General features: G+C 33.4%; 1 protein-coding gene across 3 annotated transcripts in view; it reads right to left on the reverse strand.

The window, feature by feature from the left end:
- Positions 1-22,979, reverse strand: part of Ssh (Protein phosphatase Slingshot) — a 33,937-nt gene that overhangs the window by 5,730 nt on the left and 5,228 nt on the right. For all 3 annotated transcript variants that reach the window (XM_078184030.1, XM_078184029.1, XM_078184031.1), the window contains exons 3-5: positions 11,187-11,381; positions 3,516-3,785; positions 732-1,288 (exon numbers count right to left, since the gene is read on the reverse strand). In XM_078184030.1, coding sequence (XP_078040156.1) covers positions 732-1,288; positions 3,516-3,785; positions 11,187-11,381 — 1,022 coding nt within the window. The remainder of the gene's footprint in view (positions 1-731; positions 1,289-3,515; positions 3,786-11,186; positions 11,382-22,979) is intronic.

Below are 22,979 nucleotides of genomic sequence, written 5' to 3' on the forward strand. Positions count from 1 at the left end.
GCTGTGATAAAACCGTAGCGCAAAGGGTTAAACGCGCTTTGTTTGCGCAATTAATAATTTTAGCGTGGGCACCTTTGCTCGACCACCAGAGGAGTAGTGAAAACAAGCTTATTGTAATATTGTACAATTCAACCATATTTCCGTCTATAAGATTCTACAGCTTGTGCAGAATAATTGAGAAATAGCGCAATCTTTCGGACATGACAAATATGATATCATTCATCGATGTAAAGTGCTAAAGTGATTGTTGAGTCTGGCTCCTTTTTGTCGTTGCATTTTGTTGATGAGTAACACCTCGGAAACGTGTTTCCAAATTGTTTTGTTGGGAAGACGGCTGAATAATATACGTATATACCGTAGAAGCTACAATCTTTTATAACGCATTGTTTTCGTACTTCCTTAAAGTTCAACATATCCGAAATCTTTCTAAAGCACAACAAAGCAGTAGAAATACTTTAAAAACTAAAATCTTTTACGACGCAATGTCGTTGCAGTTTCTTAAAACTTTTGCGTCGACAGCAACCTATTCCCCAATTGTTCTATTAACAAGAACTACTGTAGAAACTACGATCCTCCACGATCCCGAACATACTTCTCAATGCTACAGGGTGTTTCAAAGTTTACTAAGCTCCAGGAAAATTGCCACATCTTCATCATGACCTACCGTCAAATAAAGCAATTAAGAAAGTGACCAAGTATAAAAGTAAACCGTATCGCGAAGTATTACATACCAGATGGTAACATATTTTCAGTGGTGGTCAGATTCGGCGACCAGCTCTTCGGTCTCTGGCTCGTTTTTTTCAGCTCGAGGCCCGACACGGTTTGCAAACCGCTGCCCGCGTTGCCCGACTTCTCTTCCTTTTTTAGCTGGTCCTTCGTCGACGTAGGAGACTTCAGGTTCGTGTCCGACTTCGATCGTTGGAGCTTCTCCTTGTTCTTCATGGCGTCCAAGATACCCTGGTAGGTCTCCAGCTGCAGCAGGAAGCTGTTGTTCGGCTTGATGCAGTTCCTCTTCTCCTTGACGTGCTTCCACGCCTGGGAGAAGTCCCAGTTGTACGCCTTCATCGCGTACGCGATCACCACCGACGCGGATCTGGAGACGCCCATCTTGCAGTGCACCAACACCTTCGAGCCCTCTTTCTTCGCCTTAGTGATGTACTTGAACGTGTCGTCCCAGTGTTTCAGTAGATCCGTCTTCTCGTCGTCGTAGACGCGGACATTCAAGTACGTGAACATGCCCGGAAAGAAGTTGTCGATCTCCCTCGTCACGTTCAGGATGTGCCTAACGCTGCACACGCAAAGCACATAATTACTTCGAGCCAGTCTTAAGGTTAAAAGATCTGAAGATACGGTTCGCAGCGTTTCTTTTCAGAGATTTCGCATCGCCGAAGTTTTTGCCAATGGTCAGTCTTCCAAATTTCGTATTCCTTCACTCTTGCGCTTTTCATTGGAAACATGTGCACATACATGTATGTATTTCCAACGAACTGTCGCTTGAAAACTAGCGATACTACTATTTAATCCAAAAATTTCAGAATATTATCTTATTAAAATTAAATGTACAATCAATTTAATATATGAATTAAATTCATTTCTAAAAGAAGCTAGTTCTAAAGAAGCTAATTCTACATTATTAATTAAATTATCACATAAAAATTATACAAAATTAGCTCATTTATTCTCGAAATAAATAATATCCTTATTTATATTTCAATCAACCCTGATACAAAAAATAAAAAATATATTTTAATTTAAAATATTTAACAGATAATCTTCTTCGATACTCTTTTTAAAATCTATTCGTAATTAAATACTAAAACTATAAAATTATTTAATAATTTTTTATATAATTAAACCCTTATCATTAAATTAATATATAATTTAAAATACATACATATATATGTATATAAATATATTCAAATTATATTCTCAAATTTTTATATTAAAAAGATATAATTATGTAACGAAACAAGTACAGTAGAACCTCGACTATCTGAGCATCAAATGTTGTATATTTTCTATTATCTGAACTTGTTTCAGCAAGTATCCAATTTAAAGCAACGCACGAGCGAAAAGATTTAATGCGTAAATAAATAAAGATTAAGTTCGGTGTTGCGACGAATGTTTTATTATCCGAACATTCGTGTGACTGTGCTTAACTCAGAGAATCAAGGTACTACTTTATGTATGTATGTGTAAAAATGGGATTCATATTTATTTGTAAGTATTAAGTTGGTGCAATAAAATGTCGGATTTCCTTTGTACGCGAACGTTTGTCTCCCTGTTTTCTTTATGCTTTTGTATTTTTGCATAACCCCGTTTGTAGTTGTATTGTCTATTGCCAGAGTCACATTTCAATACAGGAGATTTTGTCAAAAGTGTTCCATTCTGTTATCTATTTTGAATTTCGTAAGGATACGAATTCGACCGATATTCGTGCAATTTTTTATACGAGTATAAACTCGATGATAATGCTGTAAAAGCTACACGCAATATAAACCAGGCGTTTGAGGAGAATACTGTTAATGATCGAAAAGTGTAGTTTCGTTTTGAAAAATTTCGGTCTGGTGATTTTTCCTTAGAAAATCAATCGCGTGGAAGACCCGAAACGTCTGTAAAAAATGATGCTTGGAAAACATTCGATGAAACGAAACCAACTGTAACTACAAAAAAAACTTGCTACCAGTATGGAAGTTAACCGTGCAACAATATTGCGACATCTTTCTGGAATTGGCAAGGCGGAAAAAATGGATAAGTTGGTAGCGCATGAACTAACCGAGCGAAATAAGCTGGATCGGTTGAGCATATGCTCGTCATTACTAACCCGATTTCATTGAGAGCCATTTTTCAATCGTAACAGTTTGGTGAAATATGACTCAACTAATTCATTACTCATTCCTTCGAACCGAGGAGACAATTACAGCTGAAAAGTACTGCCAATATTGATGAAATTCATGAGAACTTGAAAATTATACTGCCCTCGCTTGTTAAACAGCATGACCCAATACTTCTTCGCGACAACGATCGGCCGCGAACGTCGTACAAAACAATTGGGAAATTAAATGAATTAAAATATGAAACTTTGCAGCACCCAGACTTTCACTTGCTTAAGCATTCAGAACAATTTTTACGGGCTAAACGGTATGAAAATGAAGACAGTCTGATAAATTCCATATCAGAGTTTATTGATTCTAAAGATCAGAATTTCTTTAAGACAGACATCTATGCATTCAAATCTCGTTGGAAGAAGTGTATTGAAGCAAATTGAGCATATTTTGAGTAAATAAACAGCTTTTGAAAAAAAGATATGCAGTTTTATATACACACGTAAAAATCCGACATTTCCTATACATAAACCCAAGACAAAAGAGACGGAGTTTGAATTAACTCCATTCACGACGCAAACACGCCCCGAGGATTTGGCACTGCAGAAACAGAGATTTCATACGTAACAAGCCCAATAATTATAGATTTTTATGTAAGGGATTCGAGGACGATTAGACGAACGTACGTACCCATTCTTTTGGAGCTCCTCCAAGTTGCTCGCGTTCCACTCGCTTCCTAGATAAACATGGTCGAATATTTCAGTCGGCGCGTCCATTTGACCCAGAATGGTCAGCATTTCCTGATCGATGAATGGCTTGAACTCCCCGAGATCCATATCGAGATCTTCCTCGAGACGACCTCGAATGTATTTCGAGGTCACCTCGTCGAGGTCTACGGACATCATGATCTCCTTCAACGTCGACCGGATCACGCGTTCAGTCTCGTCCCTTTCTCTGGGCCTATTGCAAACAGAACAAAAACGTTATAGCTATTTTACTGAAAATAAATCCTCTCGTAGAACATTTTCAACATTCGCGCTCCAACCTCATCCCTTTATAGATCGTTTATTCCCTCTTTCGCGCTTTGAATTAATATTTCCGTAAAACATATTCAACTTTCGTCACTGTAAATTAATTTTCTAAATCGTACTTAACTTGTTGCTAATCAAATTAATCGTTTCGCTGGACTTATTCACCTTACTGCAAATGAAATTCACCCTTCCACAAATTGAATTTACTCGTTTAGTAATCATTTGCAAGAGAAATCATATTATATTTCAAAATTTAATGACATTCTATCGATTATTATCGAAAATTATACAAGATTAATTATTTGCAATGAAGTTTGTGTATTATTTTATAAATAGGTGCGTAAATTCATATTGAGTTTATGAACTGAGCAAGAAACGGCCAATATTGATCCGTGAAGGGGTCAATTGTTAGTGTAAAACCTGAACATATATAACAATAAGTACACGTTGTCCCATTCTTTTTTAGAATGTACAGAATCTGTCGTACAGCTTAATTCAATTTTTCGTCCTAGTTTGGCCAACAGTGTTTCATTCGCATTTTAAACAAATGCATCACATCACAGCATATTTAAAAAGCCAGTCAAAATGTGTCAAATTCTCTTTTATAATTACTGATATCATGCAAATGTTCCTATGAAAAATTTACGGATAAACTTCTTTATTCAAGCATATATTGTTGGAAAAATCGTCCAAAGTTTAAACAAACCCAATATTGATATCGTTACAAAACGATATACGTTCTTTGTCTTTGTAGTCCCAATGTTCAAATAATACATGGCGAAAGCGAGAAACGTATGAAAGTCAAGAAGACAATAAATCCAATGTCATTAAGATCTAAAGTATTTTATTATTCCACCTAAATATATGAACAAGAATGAAAATTATTGTTAATCGAGGCTATAAGAATAATTGCCTTATATCAAGCGAAAAATTGTTAGTAAGATCTCTCTTTATTTGAAATCTGTATATTCTAATTTTCAATATTCAGTCTATAGAACACGTGTTCACATAGAGTCGATGGAAACCTCTCCCTCTCTCTTTCTGGAACATTATTAACCATAAAGAAGCTTTATACGAAAGGAAGGTAAATAAAATAGTAATTGACTGCAAAATAGTTTTTTTTATGTCTTAAATCGTGGTTTCATGAAGCAATAAATATCAGAGGTATTTATGTAATTGCGTTCTGAATATAAAATATAAATATAATAAAATATAAATATTTTTTATTTTAATTTTATTATACGAAATATAATAAAATATGAATCGATATCTGCACTATTTCAAAGAGTTCCTAGAAGCGAAGCAGACATCAACTGTGGCGTTAATCGAGGACCAATAAAATGCCATTCACCAATAAAAACGTAATTTTCCCCAATAATAATAAAATTGTAAATTTCATGAGAACAACTTTTAAACAATACTTCAATTATTGTCGAACTGTGGAATTATGCTATTTCCCTCAGATGTAGGGTACACACGTACTGATAGTCCAAGTGCACTCATCTGTATTGTTATTAATATTTTTTTATTGAGAGATGACTACAGTTCCTAGCGACTAACAAAACTTCAAATTAATAAATGTATTGCTTCTAGTGTATACATACAATCAATGAAAAAGGAACATTGTTTTTCACACTGCAATGTATTCTTAAGGACGAACTGGCGAAACTGTGTGTTTTTCTTAAAATGGAAAATTATAATACGTCTAACCTAAACATAATTTGATAACAGAAAGAAAATAAGTAGTGGAAAAAACACTATAAATAGAACTGATAACAAGACGGATAAAACAGAAGGAAGTGGAAGAAACGAAGAAAAACAAATTCGAAGCGAAAAGAAATAAATTGGAATAGAAGGAAAATACGAAGAATGGAAGAAACGACAAAAATATAAAAGAACGTCAAGAAATTTTTTAGAAATAAATGAAATAAAATAAGTAAAATAAAGTTATCATTCTATGTTGTTATATGTTATAATACCAAGATTTTCGAATACTACGAAGAGAAACATGGAAAGGCGAATATTCCTAAAAATTATGCATTGTAGATTCTTTCTTGTTGCAAACTTATGACATGTGCAACATGGAATTTTCGAAATAGTCAGAAACGATTCTAAACACGGTCAGAATCGATGAGTGGCCACAAATAGTAAAAAAATACTTTTCTACTGAAATAATCCTTTAACCATTTCGTTGCCCTATTTCGAGTTAAATATCGAAACTAAAGCTGTTAAATAATCTGTTAAAACTTGTACATTTTTTATACGGTAAATTCGCTTTAATTGTTCCCCAGCTTCTAAATAATAACAAACAATTTGAGAAGAGGAGATACGATTTATAGTCGGTGATTGTCAACAATTATAAAAACGAACCGCGAGATTTGAATAATTGTGTCTCTTCTTTCAAAATTGTCCATTTCTGTCCACAAGCTGAGGAACAATTGGAAAGAATTAACTTGAAGTCCTTAACTAAAAAAAAAAAATAGAACCAAAATTTAATTCCTAAGTTGTTACTTAGTTTATTATTACTAGACTGAAAATTTTATGTATTTTATATAATTTTATATATTTTTACAGATTAATAATTTTAAAAATAAATATTTTTATGGATTGCAGATTTTATATATTTTTTATCATTTTTATGCTCTGTGCATTCTGTATATTTTGTGTAATATGTATATTACTTTCTATATTCTGTTGTAAACATAATAAAACATAAATAGAAGAAGTACAAAATTGTAATGACCTTGCTTAGATTAGGTCTGTTCATGATCATTTAATTTCTGTCTCTCATAGTAGACTCAGCAAATTTCTATTTTGTTTAATTATTCTAGCTTACAAAAACTTTGTCACGAAAAGAACGAAAATGGAATTAGCCTTTCTTCTAATTATAAATAAATCTTCATTATGGACGTTATCGTCAGAATTAATTGCTAAGGAAAATGAATGTTCTACGTACAGGGTGATTCATCTGAATTGGTTCAATCAAATATCTTCGAAACCGTCGATAACACTAAAAAATGTATTAAATGAAATTTAAACAATCTTAGAGAGTATATAATTCGACATTAACAAAACTTTTCTAAGTGAACGCGTTGGAAACACATGGAGGTTATCTTTATTATTTTAAATGAAATTATACACTGAAAATTATATACTGACCGAATCAACTTGTTAGTCTCTACATAAAAATACTAAGTCATTTGTTGGGAAAAATCAATGATTTACAAGATATTTAAATGTTAGTAATATTGGTAATTTAAAGTTGGTGTTCAAAATGACACCTTCGGTCCAAATGCAAAGATTTACTGTTGTCTCTGAAGGAAACTAAAATTCAAATATCTGCCAAACCAATGATTTTTCGCAACAAATGCCCTAGTACTTTCATTAAACGAATGACAAGCTGAATCGACCAGTACAACAAAAAGCATATGATTCCATTAAAAAAAAATTAATTGGACCTCCATATGTCCTCGACTCATGCATTTCGAAAAGTTTTGTTAATATCAAATAACGTGCACCCTGAAACCGTTTAAATTTCGTTTGAAACATTTTTTAATATCATCAACGGTTTTGCAGATATTCGACCAATTCAAACGTGTTACCAAATATATAAATATATGTACAGTGGGTGTAGAAAGTATTCGTACTGCAATCAATTCCAACAAAAACATTATAGAACTTCGTTTACTACAAATAAATTTTAAAAAGAAGATGTGTACATATTCTCTGATATCTTATTTATATATGTATGCATGCTTTATAACCAAACTGATATCATATCTGTATATGTATATATTTTTAGAAACGGAATGTAGGTGAATTTTGAACCCAAGCGGTGCAGATTTGCTGAGAAAGGCACGGTAGGAGGAAAAATAATTTATGTAGCATAAAGTAGTTGACATTAGACGTCCTTGACATTTCCGTGGAAAGAACATTGCCGCATAATCTTGTCGAAAGCAAACCACTTCCACGAGGAAACGGTTTCCGTTAGCTCGTATCGAATTTCGCTATAAAATGCGTTCTGCAATCTCAACTATTCGTAACCAGTTCTAGAGCCTGGCTGAAGTATTGCAAGATCGAACGCGCGGATGCGGAATTACTGTTCGCGACACGCGGCAAACAGACGCAGAAACTCGAAATAATCGAAGGCGACTAATAAACGCGCGTTTTCGTCGTTAACGTCGCGATCGTGCCGCGATCAAAAACGCTGAACATGTCAACAAAAGCGTCGACTCTGGCAAAACGTCAAGATGAATCCGCGTCAATGGCCAGCCTGCTGTCAATCGGTTTTCGTTGTTAACATCATAGAATTCGCGCGAGTCATAGTTGCGCCATCTTAGTATGTTTTTCACTTGTGCCCATAATTATGAAAGTGGCCTAAGTAAAAAATTTAAAGAAATTATACAAACATAACTTGACAAAAGAATCGTAGCATTAAAGTAGCATTGACATGGATGAAAATTGCTCGGTCATCAAATAGTAATATCGAAACAATAAACCACAAATTTTTGGTATCGGGTCATTCCTTTCTACCGAATGACCGTGATTTTGGGTTCATAGAAATGAAAATAAAAAAAAAGCAAATTACTTATACAACCCTGAGCACTATTATGAACTGATAGAAAAGGGTAGAAGAAGAAATACATTTTCGATAAAACGAATGTCGCAGCTGGATTTTATTTCAACGAAATCAGTAGAAGAGTCAACAACTAGAAGAGGAAAAAACACCGCGGGCGAATCTGCCTCTTGGCTGCAAATACAATGGATGAGATTCGTGAAAAATAAACCATATAAAATGTTTTATAAAACTTCTTTAGATCCTCCTGAATTGCACGTTTTGGATCTTTCACTTAAAAGAGGAAGACCCACAATATACGGAAATATTAAGCTACTTCCTTTATATACCACCACTAGACCAGTATCGAAAGAAAAACATAAACATATTATGTGTTTACTACCATACTCCATTCCTCCAGTTTTTCAGGAACATTTTAAAAATCTTAAAAATTCGTAATGATAAAAATGCATTACTTTTTTAAAATCATTAATAAATGTGCATGAGTTATTTCATTAAAGTTATTGCTCCAAATAAAACTCATAGTTCTTTATTGCTTTAAGACATTTATAGGACATTCAGTTAATTTTGAAAATGGTCTAAGTCAATTCAAACTTTAAAAACAACATTTTCGTATGAAATTCACACAAAATTTCATATTCATAATAAATTTCCATTAATCAATACTAATAAAATTAATCAATACTAGTAAAAATATATTTTAATTTATGCAACTGCAATACATTAAATATCTCGAAACAAGACATATATGACTCAGACCACTTTCATAATTATGGGCACATTTAGAAATGGAAAACTGGACGAATTTGTCCTAGTTTTTCACTCAGAGAAACAAGGGAAGGCGTTCGTATTTTAGACGCTCGCGCGAATCTGGCCTTAAGCGAAACGTGAATGTTTATGCGTTTATTGTACAAATAATAATTTTAAACAGTAGAGACCAATTGATAGAATCGAAGAGTGAATTATTTTCAGGAATATTTCGTAGGAAATATTAGTTTAACTGTTCTGTACTTTAACGATCTTAGTAACATACAGTTTGTTCGATATATGACAATAAAAATGAATTTTAAAATTAAGTTGAAACTTAGGGTAACTCGTATACGATCGATGTGGCGATCGACAAGGTAACGCTAGGTTCAGCACTGAAAGCAATTATTTTATTTTTCTCTATTAAAGTATCATTACCGATTTTTAGTGATTTTAATTGCAACAATTGCACCAAGCAACAGATTTACTGAATATATTTCTCATAAATGTATCTTTCTCAACAAACGTAAATTAAATAAACCTAAGTGCCCACTGTGTCTTCTAAGAGGCGTAGGACATGCGTATTTCGCATAAAGATTCATAGTCTAATTATAAATTTTGAATAGTCACGTACAGCAACGTGGACTAAACTATATTTCTTTGTTTACGTTACACATTATTGCAGCTTCTATATATATCGTGTAAGTATAATCTAAAATAATGGAAAACTCTTCCTGTTTTTCGAAATATGTATTTTCCTCAAATCACGGCCACGATTTTATTTACATTTCTACCGCACAAACTCGTAATTGGCTAGTTTTATCCAAAACTGAAATTTCTTCTCCAAAAAATCAATATTTTGCTCATAATAATAAACTTTTTCGTTCATTAAAAATCCTTGGTGACGCCATCTAATCAATTTTGAAAGTTTTTTTCTTCATCAATGTTTGTAAACCTGTAGTCGATGAAAATTCGGATTTTCCAATGGAAAACTTTTCTTCCAAGATAGTTCAACGATTTTGTAGATATTCTTATTACATTTCATTTTGGAAAAGAAAACGATCAAGAAACGAGGTTTGATTTCATTTCGCGTTCTGCCTTCAAATGAGTTTGCGAAGACGCGTATTTGCATAAGCTTCCGCAGTCTCGTTCTATCTGTAACGAGATAGTCAGAAATGATTAAGAATAAAAGGCAACATCGTAATTAGTCGAACCAGTTTCTTTCGAGAAACCTGTGTCTAACTACAGACTACGCGTGATGACTGGTTTGTCGATTCGATGCTGTTGAGGCGTCACGGCGTCGTCAGTAATAGCGGCGAAATGTGACGTTATATGTGTGGACTGTATTAAATGGAGGACCGGAATTTAGTGGCGAAAAAACTTATATAATTAGCCCCGTACTATTTACACCTTTCTTTTGGAGGTCCAAGGTCCTCGAATTCTATTGCAACTCTAACGTTTTAAAAAATGTTGTCTCTCGAGGTAAACTGTTACCCCTATCACGCATTTCCAATACTCGTTGATCGGTTTTCCATGATTTTTGCTGGTATATGGACGGTGGGGGCGTCAGCGATATTTTAACAAAGACGGGAAATTCCTCCGGGTGTGATTACGCCTGGTCACCGTTGTAAACTAACACGGGACTTTCCTTTTTTTATGATACATCTTGACTATCGAGGCCGAAAGAAGCGAAATCCTAAAACTAGTAATAAAGTATGCGTTCTCTCGGCAGGAAAATTATTTTAAATCTAAATTGTCTGCCAGCCGTTAGCGAAAAATCCTAAACTGAAAAATAACCGGCTAGGTACGTCCGTGCCATAAAGAATATTAGTGCTGGGCACTAACAATTATGATATGCAAGGGGTTAAAGTTCGACAAGGGGATAATTTGCATAAAATTAGTTTTTCGGCCCGGGACACGTGGTGGCACTGACGGCGAACACCGTCGCAGTAAGGCCGTCATTCGCGGAACGGGACGAAAATGTCTGGTACGTCAATCGAGACTCACTTGGTGCGTACGCTGTCCGGCGACGGTGGTCTTCGGGATTCCAGATTGTCCATAGCATGCCACTCGTTGAGACACGAGCGATCGCTCTCGATTCGTTCTTCATAGTAACTGACCCAGTCATGTGACAGGCCACCCAGGAAGTAGTTCTGTTCGCGCGCCTTACTCGAAACCTTGTGCAACGTCTGCAAGGCCGACCTGAAACAAAAATCGGCATCCACCGCACTGTAATTGAGAACGAACGAATACATCGAGAAAAGTGAACGCCGTTTTCAAACGTGTACAGCGAACCTCGTCTTATTCAGAGTTAGGCACAATTTCATTCGCGATGATCGATAACGGATAAAGACCAAAAAGGAATCAAATTGTATTAGGCGCTAACAAAATTTGTGAAATTTAGAAAATTTATCTGCCTAGATATTTATCCGAATAAGATTTTATTCCTAGAGAAATTCATCCGTGAAACAACCGATTTCAATAAAAATGACAAAGTATGAAATGTTTTTTCTTCGCAGCTTATTAAATATTGTAATTTCTTCCATGTTGATTTTTACAATTAACTTCTTTCCAAATGTTGCAACGAAAGGTTTGCTATTTTTGGTAGATCATTGATGCACAACTATATCTTTCTACCTCGTCTACCTTTGTATGCTTCGTGTTGATTTATTTTTTGTAATTAAAAAAGAAACAAGTAAACGCAAATGAATATTGTCGGCAGAGAAATGGAAGTTGAATGAAAAGCTAAAGAAGTTGTATAAAAGTCATAGACAGTGCATATTATTGTCCATATTATTATTTGAACAATTTGTTACGAATTACAAGTAGTTTCTATTTTAATAAAATATTTGATAGAAAATAATTCATTAGAATATATCAGATAAATACTTTATTTGAAACAATTTAAATATTATCAAGATCAAACGTAGACTGTTTGATATTTCTTTATTAAAAAAATTCGTAAAGATTATTTTAAAAACACCATTCGTGAGCAGAATACACAGTTAAACATTATCGGAGTGATTGTCTCGTTAATCAGCCCAGATTTTATAAATCTAAATGAAATTCGGTCTATTTAATTACATTATAACGAAAGTAAACGTTTAATTGTGAAATCGTATCAATTTTTACTAAATTAAAATATGAGGATAATTTCGCAAGAGACTGAAAGTTTGTGTTTCACATGCTGCCACTTCTTTATTTGTTTAGGTTATATATATTATTAATATAATGATAATAATTATTAACCCTTTACACTCGAAACCATTTCAACTGCAAATTTGAAATAATTTTTCCGGCTTCTAGAATTTCCATTTTATACGATAAAATTCATTCTATGGATATGAAATTGAGTCTCATGACACATATATAACATTTACACTTTCAATAATTTTTTAAATCTAATTTTTGGCGATATTTATAAAAATAATTTTGGATTGCTTCACAACAATCTTAATGGCGCCACAGAGTCGCCACTCGAGTGCAAAAAGGTTAAATAAAAATATATATATATCTTTCGTATATTTTTATGGCGAACAATGACCACGTTTGCAATAACAGTCGTTATCAATTTTTATTTCCTCCATTAGCGATATTTTCGAAAGAGCTAAAAGAACGACTGCCTTATTACTGAGAAATATCAGCTTCGTGACATGCAGCGATGATGCGCTACTTCAGATTAGTCATTAATCGATAGCGCGAACTAACAGAATTACGTGGATAAACGTAAAGCAAATGTCCATATAAGGAGATATAATCAGTAGATATAAGTTTACATTTCACACGCCGAGTAGTCTCGGTTGCTCTTGAGGAAACGTAGTCGTGGATTTCATGGATACGCGACAATGATTAGTTTCTTTAATTTATATTGCTTCTTTTTGGATACCAGTCTCATGTTTCAATCGATCTATTGTTAATTATTATTATATAATTTTCTTAGCCAGTAGTGTTATACATGCCATTATGTTATGGTATTTATTACATTTATTATCGCTAGCCAATACCTTGCAGTTTTCTTTATTTATAATAATATTTTATCCTAAGTTATTATTATATCTTAGGATAAAATATTATAATAAATAAAGAAAACAACGAGGCATTATTATAGTTATAATAGTTATAGTATACTATTATTATTGTAGTTATAATGTAGTTATGGTAAGATATTATTATATCTTATATTTATTAAATTTCAGCATTCGCGATAATCGATATGTTCTTTGCAGTTTCTTTATATCGATTAGTACTGTAGATGTACGGTTTTCCCTCTTTTTAGATTAAAAAAGAAACAAAAAACGTTAAACAGCGGATTACAATGATTAAATTGTACAAAAGAGAAATGAAAAACGCTGACTATTGGATACGAAGAAAAAAGTAGAGAGGGTGGCAGAAATAAAGTAACTAAAATTATTAATACTGAAGGTAGTAGTTCTCTTATTAATCATAGAAGTCAACAAATGAGTTCAAGCTAGTCTTATAAAATACGTGCGATAAACATCATTTTCGAAGTAGGCATCGAAAATGCATCGGAGCGAATAGAGCAAATTATGAACATTTAATGTAAATTTTATTGTTCCGTTTTGTGGTTAATATTCTTGTTAAACTATTAAAATGTGTAGAATATTAAATTGAAGAGGTTCTTATCTTCAAATTATCTTCTAATTTAGTTTCTCCTATTTCCTGCTAACTAATGAATCAAATGTTTGTTTCTTTTGTACAAAAATCCATATTTTTATCGTCAGATAGTAAAATGACAAGGCGACCAATAAAAAAAGACAGTGCTTCGAACTATATTTATGTTATAACTTCTTCATAAAACTACAGTTTTTATTTGGAACTTCGAAACAATTAAAATCATCAACAATGATAAAATGTATAAGTAGGAATTTAACATTCGATAAAAATATTCGTACGTTTTTCAGCGAAGAACACTGATGAAACAGATTTATGGGATTATCGAAGAGCTTATTTAAACCGAATGTACACCTTTTCACTTCGGATGATCATCGCGGATGATTCATCGAAAAATACCGTTTTTATCCTTTTTAATCTTACATCTTTCACATTCACCGTGGATGAATCATCCACGATGATCGCCCAAAGCGAAGCGGTACGAGATCGAGTTTATCTCATCTAATTAACCCATTAACCGTAGTCGTGGTTTATTTGTTACGAAGATGAGTTCAGAGAATTGGATTCAAAAGACTGTAAAAAGAGAAACAAAATTTAACCCTAGAATCCGATTTCTTTAGAGCAAACCCGTGGGGTTGCCGGCGACCCCGCAACATTTTTAAATTGTCCGCAAACATGTAAATAAATACTGAGATTTATTTATCAATAAATATTCCCCCGGGCTTACCTAAAAAAAAAGCCAGAACATATATAAATTGTCTGCAAACCTGTAAATAAATACTAAAATATTGAGGTTATCCTTGCCCTCTTGATTCACGTTCATATTTTCTACTTTCAAAATAACAAATACTGTTTTAATTGTTAACGCTTATGGTTGCGGTATATGGTACATACAATAGTATACTATATAGTATACTATATTATAGTATAGTATATTATATGGTAGAAATTTAGCTACGACGCACGCCAAGAACGGCGAAATTTTGGGTAGGGAAGCATTTTTATGAAAACATATTTCACAATCTTCTCTCAAAGCCAATTTTTTATCACTAAGGAAGTTTTGCAAAGCAAAATAAACATGGTAATCGCTTGGTGCCAGGTCTGGACTATGGTGGATGCATCAACCCGTCCCAGCCATGCTCCTGGATTTTCTGATCAGTCACTATAGACGTGTGTGACCTGGCGTTGTCTCGATGGCACACAACACCTCTCCTGTTGGCCAATTCTGGCCGTTTCCCCTCAATCGCTAGCTTCAAACGGTCCAGTTGTTGACAGGAGAGATCCGAATTTAGTGTTCGACCATATGGAAGCAACTCATAATAAATGATTCCTTTCCAGTCCCACCAAATGCACAGCAGAACCTTCTTGGCTGTTAGTCCTGGTTTGGCCACCGTCTGATCTGCTTCACCAGGCTTTGACCATGAACGTTTTCGCACAATCTTGTCGTATGTGATCCATTTCTCATCCCCAGTCACCATGCGTTCAAGCAAAGGGTCGATTTCATTCCGTTTGGTCAAGACATCACAGATGGAAATTCGAACCATCATGGTTTTTCGTGTTAATTGATGTGGTACCCAAAACGTCGAGCTTCTTTTTAAATGCAGCTTTGTGCAAATAGTTTAAAACCGTTTCATGGTCGATATTTAGCTCCCGGGCGAAGCTACAACTGCTAACATGCCGCTCAACTTCGATTGTTTCTGTGATTTGGTCAACATTTCCTACGACAGGTCTACCTGTACGAGACGCATCTTTAACATCAACAATGCCTGAACGGAATCGACGAAACCAAAATTGCGCGTGATTGGCTGTTACAGTATCGGGACCATAAACACCATTCACAATATCAGCCGCGTGGCTTGCATTTTCACCTTTATCAAAGAAAAATTGTAAAATGTACCGAATTTTCTCTATGTTGACTTCCATTTTTAACACCCTGTAGCTCGCAACTGAATGGACCAAACAGAAACAGAAAATGAATGTTTGTAGTGCGAAATGTCACTTTTCCAACGAGCTTAAATCTGAAATTGTTTGATCGATACTTTAACAGATATCGATATCGATCACTACAGCCGTCTACCGAAAAAATAATGGATTTCTTTTTCCCCAACCTAATATTTTACTTGATGAAACGAGAGGATTTTTATTTCTTGATTGCCTTCATTTACTTCCATTCCCAAGATTTTGACGATAGAATATTCAAATTTTGTTTTAATTAAATAGAAACAACTGGCAGTTATATTTATTAAATTATGTACGAAATGTTTGTTACGAGTCTGACTCGATGTTATAGTGCAAGAGGTTTAACAACGACATAGAAACACGTCATTCGCGCACGGCTGCCGGATCGAAAAGAAGCGCCGCGCCAGGGAGAGAGAGAAAGAAGGCAGGAACGATCGAAAAACAATTGATGGCAACGTAAACCAATGCTAGTTACCTGATCACACTGATCCACTCGAAGTAACCATGTTTCTAACAAATATAAAATAATGATAATTATAAGTAACATTAAAATTGTTTCTTTTATCCATAATCTTAACTCCTTACCGTACTTTGACGAGTCCGACTCGCGATGGAAGTTACTAGTAATTAATTATTAAGTATAACAATTAATTATTAAGTAAAATTAACAATACCAAAAAATACTATTTAAATTAATCATTCTCTTCACTACGACATAAATAACTTTAACCACTTCAGGGATGAATTTTTATAGTAGGGTACATCTATTTTATTTTTTATTTATCATCCATTTCATTTGATGTGGTTTTTCCGTATTGCTGAGAGATTCTGTAGCGAATAGTTTTTCAACTGATTCTCATTGTCTTTGCACTTAGAATAGTTACAATTTTAAAAAAACTAAACGTACAAATAACGTGTCAGCATCTTCGAAGAGGTTAACTGCATTTATTTCTATAACGTGAAATGAATCTTGAAATAATATTTCACGGAAGCGAGAGTATTCTATTAAGTATTTGCAATACTTTTTCAAATATTTTTAACTCAGATTTGGTTAGACATTATGAAATTTGTCGTTTATCGATGGACCATACGCTGTTCCTGGAATGGTAGAGGGTAGCTGTACGAGTGTTTTCATCCTAATGGAATCAACAAATAATTAAGTTCCCTTTCGAACCGAGCGTGGGTAACGTTCGTGTCGTAGCACTTCTAGGATCGTACGGCCTTAAATCAAATGCTCGAGTGTTTCGAAAACGTTGCGACACTGCCTGCGAAACGAGACTGCAGGATCTACCGAGTAAATGAATGTAAAGATGAACTTTCATCGCAGGTGTGAGAAAATGTGTTTCGCCAAGGACGGAACAGTTCGAGCTGGTTCGAAGTGGCCATTACTCATCCGATTCTCCATTGCGTTTTTGCCGAATGTAATTTAATGTACTTCCTGCAATCTTTCGCGAACGAGTGTTCCTTTCGACATTTACGGATTTCAAATCTGCCATGGTTCACTGAAAGAGTCAATTGTTGATGAAGAGCCTTGAATTAGCACTTGAATATTTCTCTTATTTTTAGAGATACAAAGGGTGTTTCTTAACATTTTGTTCGCCGGAAGCCTAATTTATTAATAGGATTTTCGTAACTGAACTATGTCTAGCAGGGACTCAATTATTTTCCTTCAAAGAAAAATGTCGAAAGAACTCGTGACATGAGTTTAAGCTAAATAATTGGGTGGATAGTAAAATTTTTAACGGTTGGCCTTCGATTTTGAAAGATTTCTTAAAAAGCGTTAACAAACGTTTTTCATACGTCGTTTAATACAAAAGCCTTAATATAAATATAATAAAATGTATATACTTTTTAATTAAAAAATATATGATTTTATTTAAACACGTGAAGACAACTTTGAAATCTCTGAAATTTCTCTAACTGTTAAAGAATTATTACCGCCATATTATGAGTCACTATTATCCTAATGTATCATGGGATGAGATGTCGGTTGCGATCTCGTACAACTAAACAAAAATAAAAGTACTAAAATACTTCTTTTATTAAAGTGTCTGCACATGCTCGAAAATAACGAAGATAAACAAGTATTGATCCTTATAGGACCAACTTGTATACGGACGACGGAGATTCGATATTTATGGTAAAATTGAGTAGCTGAATTTTAAAACAGTAGTTGATGTATTATTTTTAAACTGTTAAAACGATTAGAAGAAGAGTGAACTTGCTATCTAATTTATATTCTCCATAAAAATCCACAGTGTCGTTATACAGGTTGTTCACGCGACCTGTGCGCCATCTGGAACTTTCAAAATTTGTGTCGAACAAAGATGCTTTCAATAGAAAAGTTGTGTGCTTTCTAGCAGCGCACAATGTAGCTTATTAATCATATTTAAAGTTGCAGGCGCTTTGGAAATTTACAGATTAACTTTGTATTCATAGACGGAGTACTATATTTTTTGCATCGAAATATTAGAAAATACCGGATAATGGATAACAAATTGACTTTTACCCTTGCTAAACTCGAGAACTAACTTTTATTTTTTTTTTAACTTTTTACGTAATATCAAGTTGAAGATTCAACTTTATTACGGATTTTCGCAGGTCAACGAAAAGTGAAGAAAATTTACAAAGAATAAAGTTTAAATTACTCGTTGACTTTAGTTGTTGGCTAATGAAGGTCGATAATATTTTACTCGGAATTCGATGTTCTTCCATATTTCTATATGAAAAAGTACATTTCATTTAACACGATCCGTGCCAAGCCATTTTTGCCTGACTTGTCGTTCAGGCCATTTGATATTTTGACTAAAATCCACCATTAAATGTAATTATTAATTATTGTATATATAAGAAATAAATAAACTTTATTTGTTTTGTTCTATACTGAATTCTGTATAATGCACCATATTTCTGGTTAAAAAAGAAATTTTACAGAATTAAATTTGTCATAAAATATATGTTTTTGGCGCATTAAATAAATATGACTGCGTGTGCCACCGGTGGTACACATGGCACGGAACGTGTTAAGAAAGGAACGCCTTCGCACTTCCGAAACGCCTCCACTTTAAAAAAAAAAAATAAATGTACTGCACACTGTGCTCCTATAAACCACGCAATTTTCGTGTGCAAAATTTATTAGTCCAACGCATATTTTGGAAATTGCAGAAAGTGAACCAGATGCGTACGGTCACCTTGTACATATTAAGAAATCGGATTTCAGAAATACGTTTGAAAACAGCATATCTGGATGCCTGAAATTTAAAAATAATTGATGCAGGTTCAAGAAGACACAACCGAATAAATTTCAATTATTTCATAATGTTTTAACTTTGTACAAAGTTGTACGAGTACATTTTTACCAAATTAAATTTTTAGTTTTTTTTTTTCAATTATTTCCCTACTTAAAAGTATGTTCTTTTTAAATCGATGAAGTATCAGTTTTTTTAAACACAGATTCTTTTAAGCACATTACAGACTTTATGCATTTACGACAAAACTGAGTTGGCGCGCATTGAAACAGTAGAGAGACTAAAAGAGTCTATTAACGTCAATATATCGTTATCAATTTACCAAAATTATTCAAGAAAGAAAGATATTTCTATTATTTCTTTGTAACTTGTGTCAAGGTCTATTATAATAAGAGGTCTATTCATTAATAATAATAATCATCAGTGAATCAACTTTTATGTCACATTCAGTATCCAATAATTTTTGCACATATGCTCCAAAGTTTACATAAGGAAGTTATTTGACTAAATTCATATGATTCTTTATATTATTAATATAATAACATTGTTAATATAATATACTATAGTTAACTACAGGTGGTGTTATGTTCAAACATATTATTAATCACTAGAGATTTAAGTTTTTATTGATAAATAAACCATTTTGTATGTGAGAAATGTTTATGGAATGATAATAAAAGATTCGATCACTGTCACATAACCTATCAATCACTGTATAATATCCAGTCAATAATTATAATTTTAGATATTTCCTAATAATGAATGACTTTTACATTTCTTTTTGTATTTTATACAAATTCTGAATTTTTGTACTATCTCTTAAGTTTTTTTTACAACGATAACAGCAATTTCTATCATTCGATTTAAACGATAAATAGTTCTTTTCTATCAATCGTATAAGAAACATGCTGAAATGGTCAATCATTATATACCCTGTCGACATTACTAAATAAAGAAATACATTTTTGTCTAACTTCTGTTTATCACAGTTAACATAGAAATACTTTATTTTATACAAAGATCCGCAGTCTACTGATAACAATAATTAATTCCCACTGGCAATAACTTTACGAACAATTGAACATCGAATATACAACATTTAAAAAAAAGGTGACGAATAAAAGTAGAAAGAACGAGAGTGTAAGAGAATGGTTAAAAGTTCTAATATTGATCCGCAGAATGTACAGAAGAATGTCAAGAAACCCGTATCGGAGGGAACTGCCGGCAGCTTTTCAATTAGCAATTCTGTTCTCTCGTCGAGTCCGTTGGCTGCGACGATAACTCCTAATAAGTCAACGCGTATCGCGTACACGACGGGGAAAAAAGCGTAGCTCTGAATCCGTCGAACGTAAAATTATATTTAGCCTCCATCAGGTACGCTCAAGAGCAAGTTTATTTTTATCGGTATCTTCAGACGCTAACCGATGCTCTTAGATAGCGAATAGATCATTTCCATACACTTTTCAGACGCGATTAGATAAAACCGGCTATAGGATTTCTCGATTTCCGGATTCACTCGGTATGTGAAGTGAAATATTATGTTCATGAAATTTGTCCGATCAAGCAACTGCGGTTAAACAGTTGTTAAATGTTCCAATTACCTTCATCAATTAGGAGAGACATAAGAAATAGCTTATTTTTCAAAACTCTTGCTTTTAAAGTAAATATATACTAATCGTAAGAAATACAATTTCAAACAATTAAACAGACATCTGAATACAAGCAAAACTATTTCAAATAATACTAAAAAATGCTATTTAAATTAATCATTCTATCAACTTTAACCACTTTATGGATGAATTTTTATAGTAGGGCATATCTATTTTATTTCTTATTTTTTATTTATTACCCATTTCATTTCATGATGTTATTTTAGATAGCGAATAGATCATTTCCATCCACTTTTGCGACGCGATTAGATAAAACCGGCTATGGGATTTCTCGGTTTCAAACCGGTGGGAAGCTTGCTGACGGGGGAACACGTCGATTCGTATTCTCTTTTTCTTCGGTTTCTTCTTTCTTTTTTTATGTCAGCCGGCGGCGAGTCCTCAGAGAGTTTTGCGTAACGGGCCGCCGATGATCGCCGTTGTAGACAGACGCGTATTTATAATTAAACATTTTACGTAACGCGTACACGCTCAACCGATACCGATACCGTCGATACCCTTGCCTTGCCGGACACGCTCGCCGCTGGCTGCCAAATCCTTCAGGCATCCACTTAACACCTTAACCTTTGTTTAATCCCACGGGGGTCATTACGTTTTCGTAATCGACGCCGTTACAACGCATTCACAGGCACGCGTATTATGGTTCCATAATTCCATGCGAATGAATATCGTATCGCTCGCAAAATCGTTTCTTTCTTTCTCTAGAAAACAGATGGTAATTTATTAATATTCAGAGCAAAAGAATCAAAATTTTGTGACATTTTTGTGATGTGTGTTCGCAGAAATTTCGTTTCTTATTGGCAGAATACTGAATTTTTAACACTCTTGGAAAATGTAATCTCGTTCAGAAACGAAACAACCTAATACGAGCTTATATTTTTCAGCGCGAGATTTTTATTTGTGAAAACCTGTGATTTTCCTAAAATTCCGATTATTTTCGTCTAATATATATATGACAAATAGCACCGATAATGCATGGAGTAGTTTATTAAATTGTAGTCAACGATTTTGTAAACCAAAATGCTAATTTGCGAATATTAACAAAGTTGTTACGTTTTCGAAATGTTTATGTACATTCTATGTACTTATAATCCATTCATAAACATTCGTTTTTCTGCTAAGACAATAATGTATTCTTAGATTTTACATTTTCTTTTGAAAATTCCTTACAAGTAAATCAAAGCTGAATGCACATTTGATTTATCGCTATACAATTGTCAAGTCGACAACAATTTTTTAAACAAAAACGTTAATTGCTAGTTAATTTAAACGAGGCCTATTAGAATCTAAACTGTTTTGCAACGATTTTACATTTCAAAGTTATACTTATTTAGCAGAATTTAGAAGAATTTAGCGATATCGTTACACTATTTTCAATTTATTACAATTACGTAAAGTGGAGGACGTTTTCATCTAACATATGTTTCTTATAATTGATCTTCGACAGTTTTGCTTTTACACAATGATCAACAGTCTGCAGATTGCGTGTTGAAAATAAACCTGAGAGACTTTTTGACGTTGATGGATTCTCAACTTGTTAGTTATTGCACTTTCAAGTCCTGTATTATGCAAACAAAGAGAAACGTAACTAGTCGTATGTAGCATAACAGGACGAATGTAAGAATTAATGCTTCCGAGATTATTCTTGACATTACACAAGAAGACAAAATGGAAACGTAAAAGTGTTACGTAAGCTATAGTAATATTTTTTTCGGATAACGAATTATCGAAACATGGTAACTAGACTGCGGATTTCATGCATTTATTAGAAAAATGAATTAACCTCGATTTGAAACCGTGGAGCAATTAAAAAGAACTGAATAGTGTCGACGTTTTACTATCGATCAGAGTTCGACATTACTCAAATTGTTTCAAATAAGTATAGAACAATTAGCCGAACGAATACTTTATAGTTGAATAACAATTATTTATTATTTGTAATAAGTTATTCTACCTATTTATTAGGAACAGAGGTAATAAACTTTTTTTTTACGTAATTTTATAAGAATAGGTTTAGTTGTAAAATTATAAAATTGAATTATAAAATTGCCGATGCTTTCCACTAAATCCATAGAAAGACTATTTAGTTGTAACATGAATTACCAATCTATTCGAAAGCAATAAACTGGCGCGACGATTGTAAAAAGTTAATTATAAAATGTAATACGGTAGAAATAAATCGATGAATTATAAAAATTTATGGTTTATATTCTATCATTTTTCCAAATCGATTATTTTCCCTATGAATTCCTGCAGGGATAAATTGTCATTCGGATAAAATCTTATTTGGATAA

Source organism: Augochlora pura, chromosome 6, assembly GCF_028453695.1.
Source record: "Augochlora pura isolate Apur16 chromosome 6, APUR_v2.2.1, whole genome shotgun sequence".
NCBI lineage: Eukaryota > Metazoa > Arthropoda > Insecta > Hymenoptera > Halictidae > Augochlora > Augochlora pura.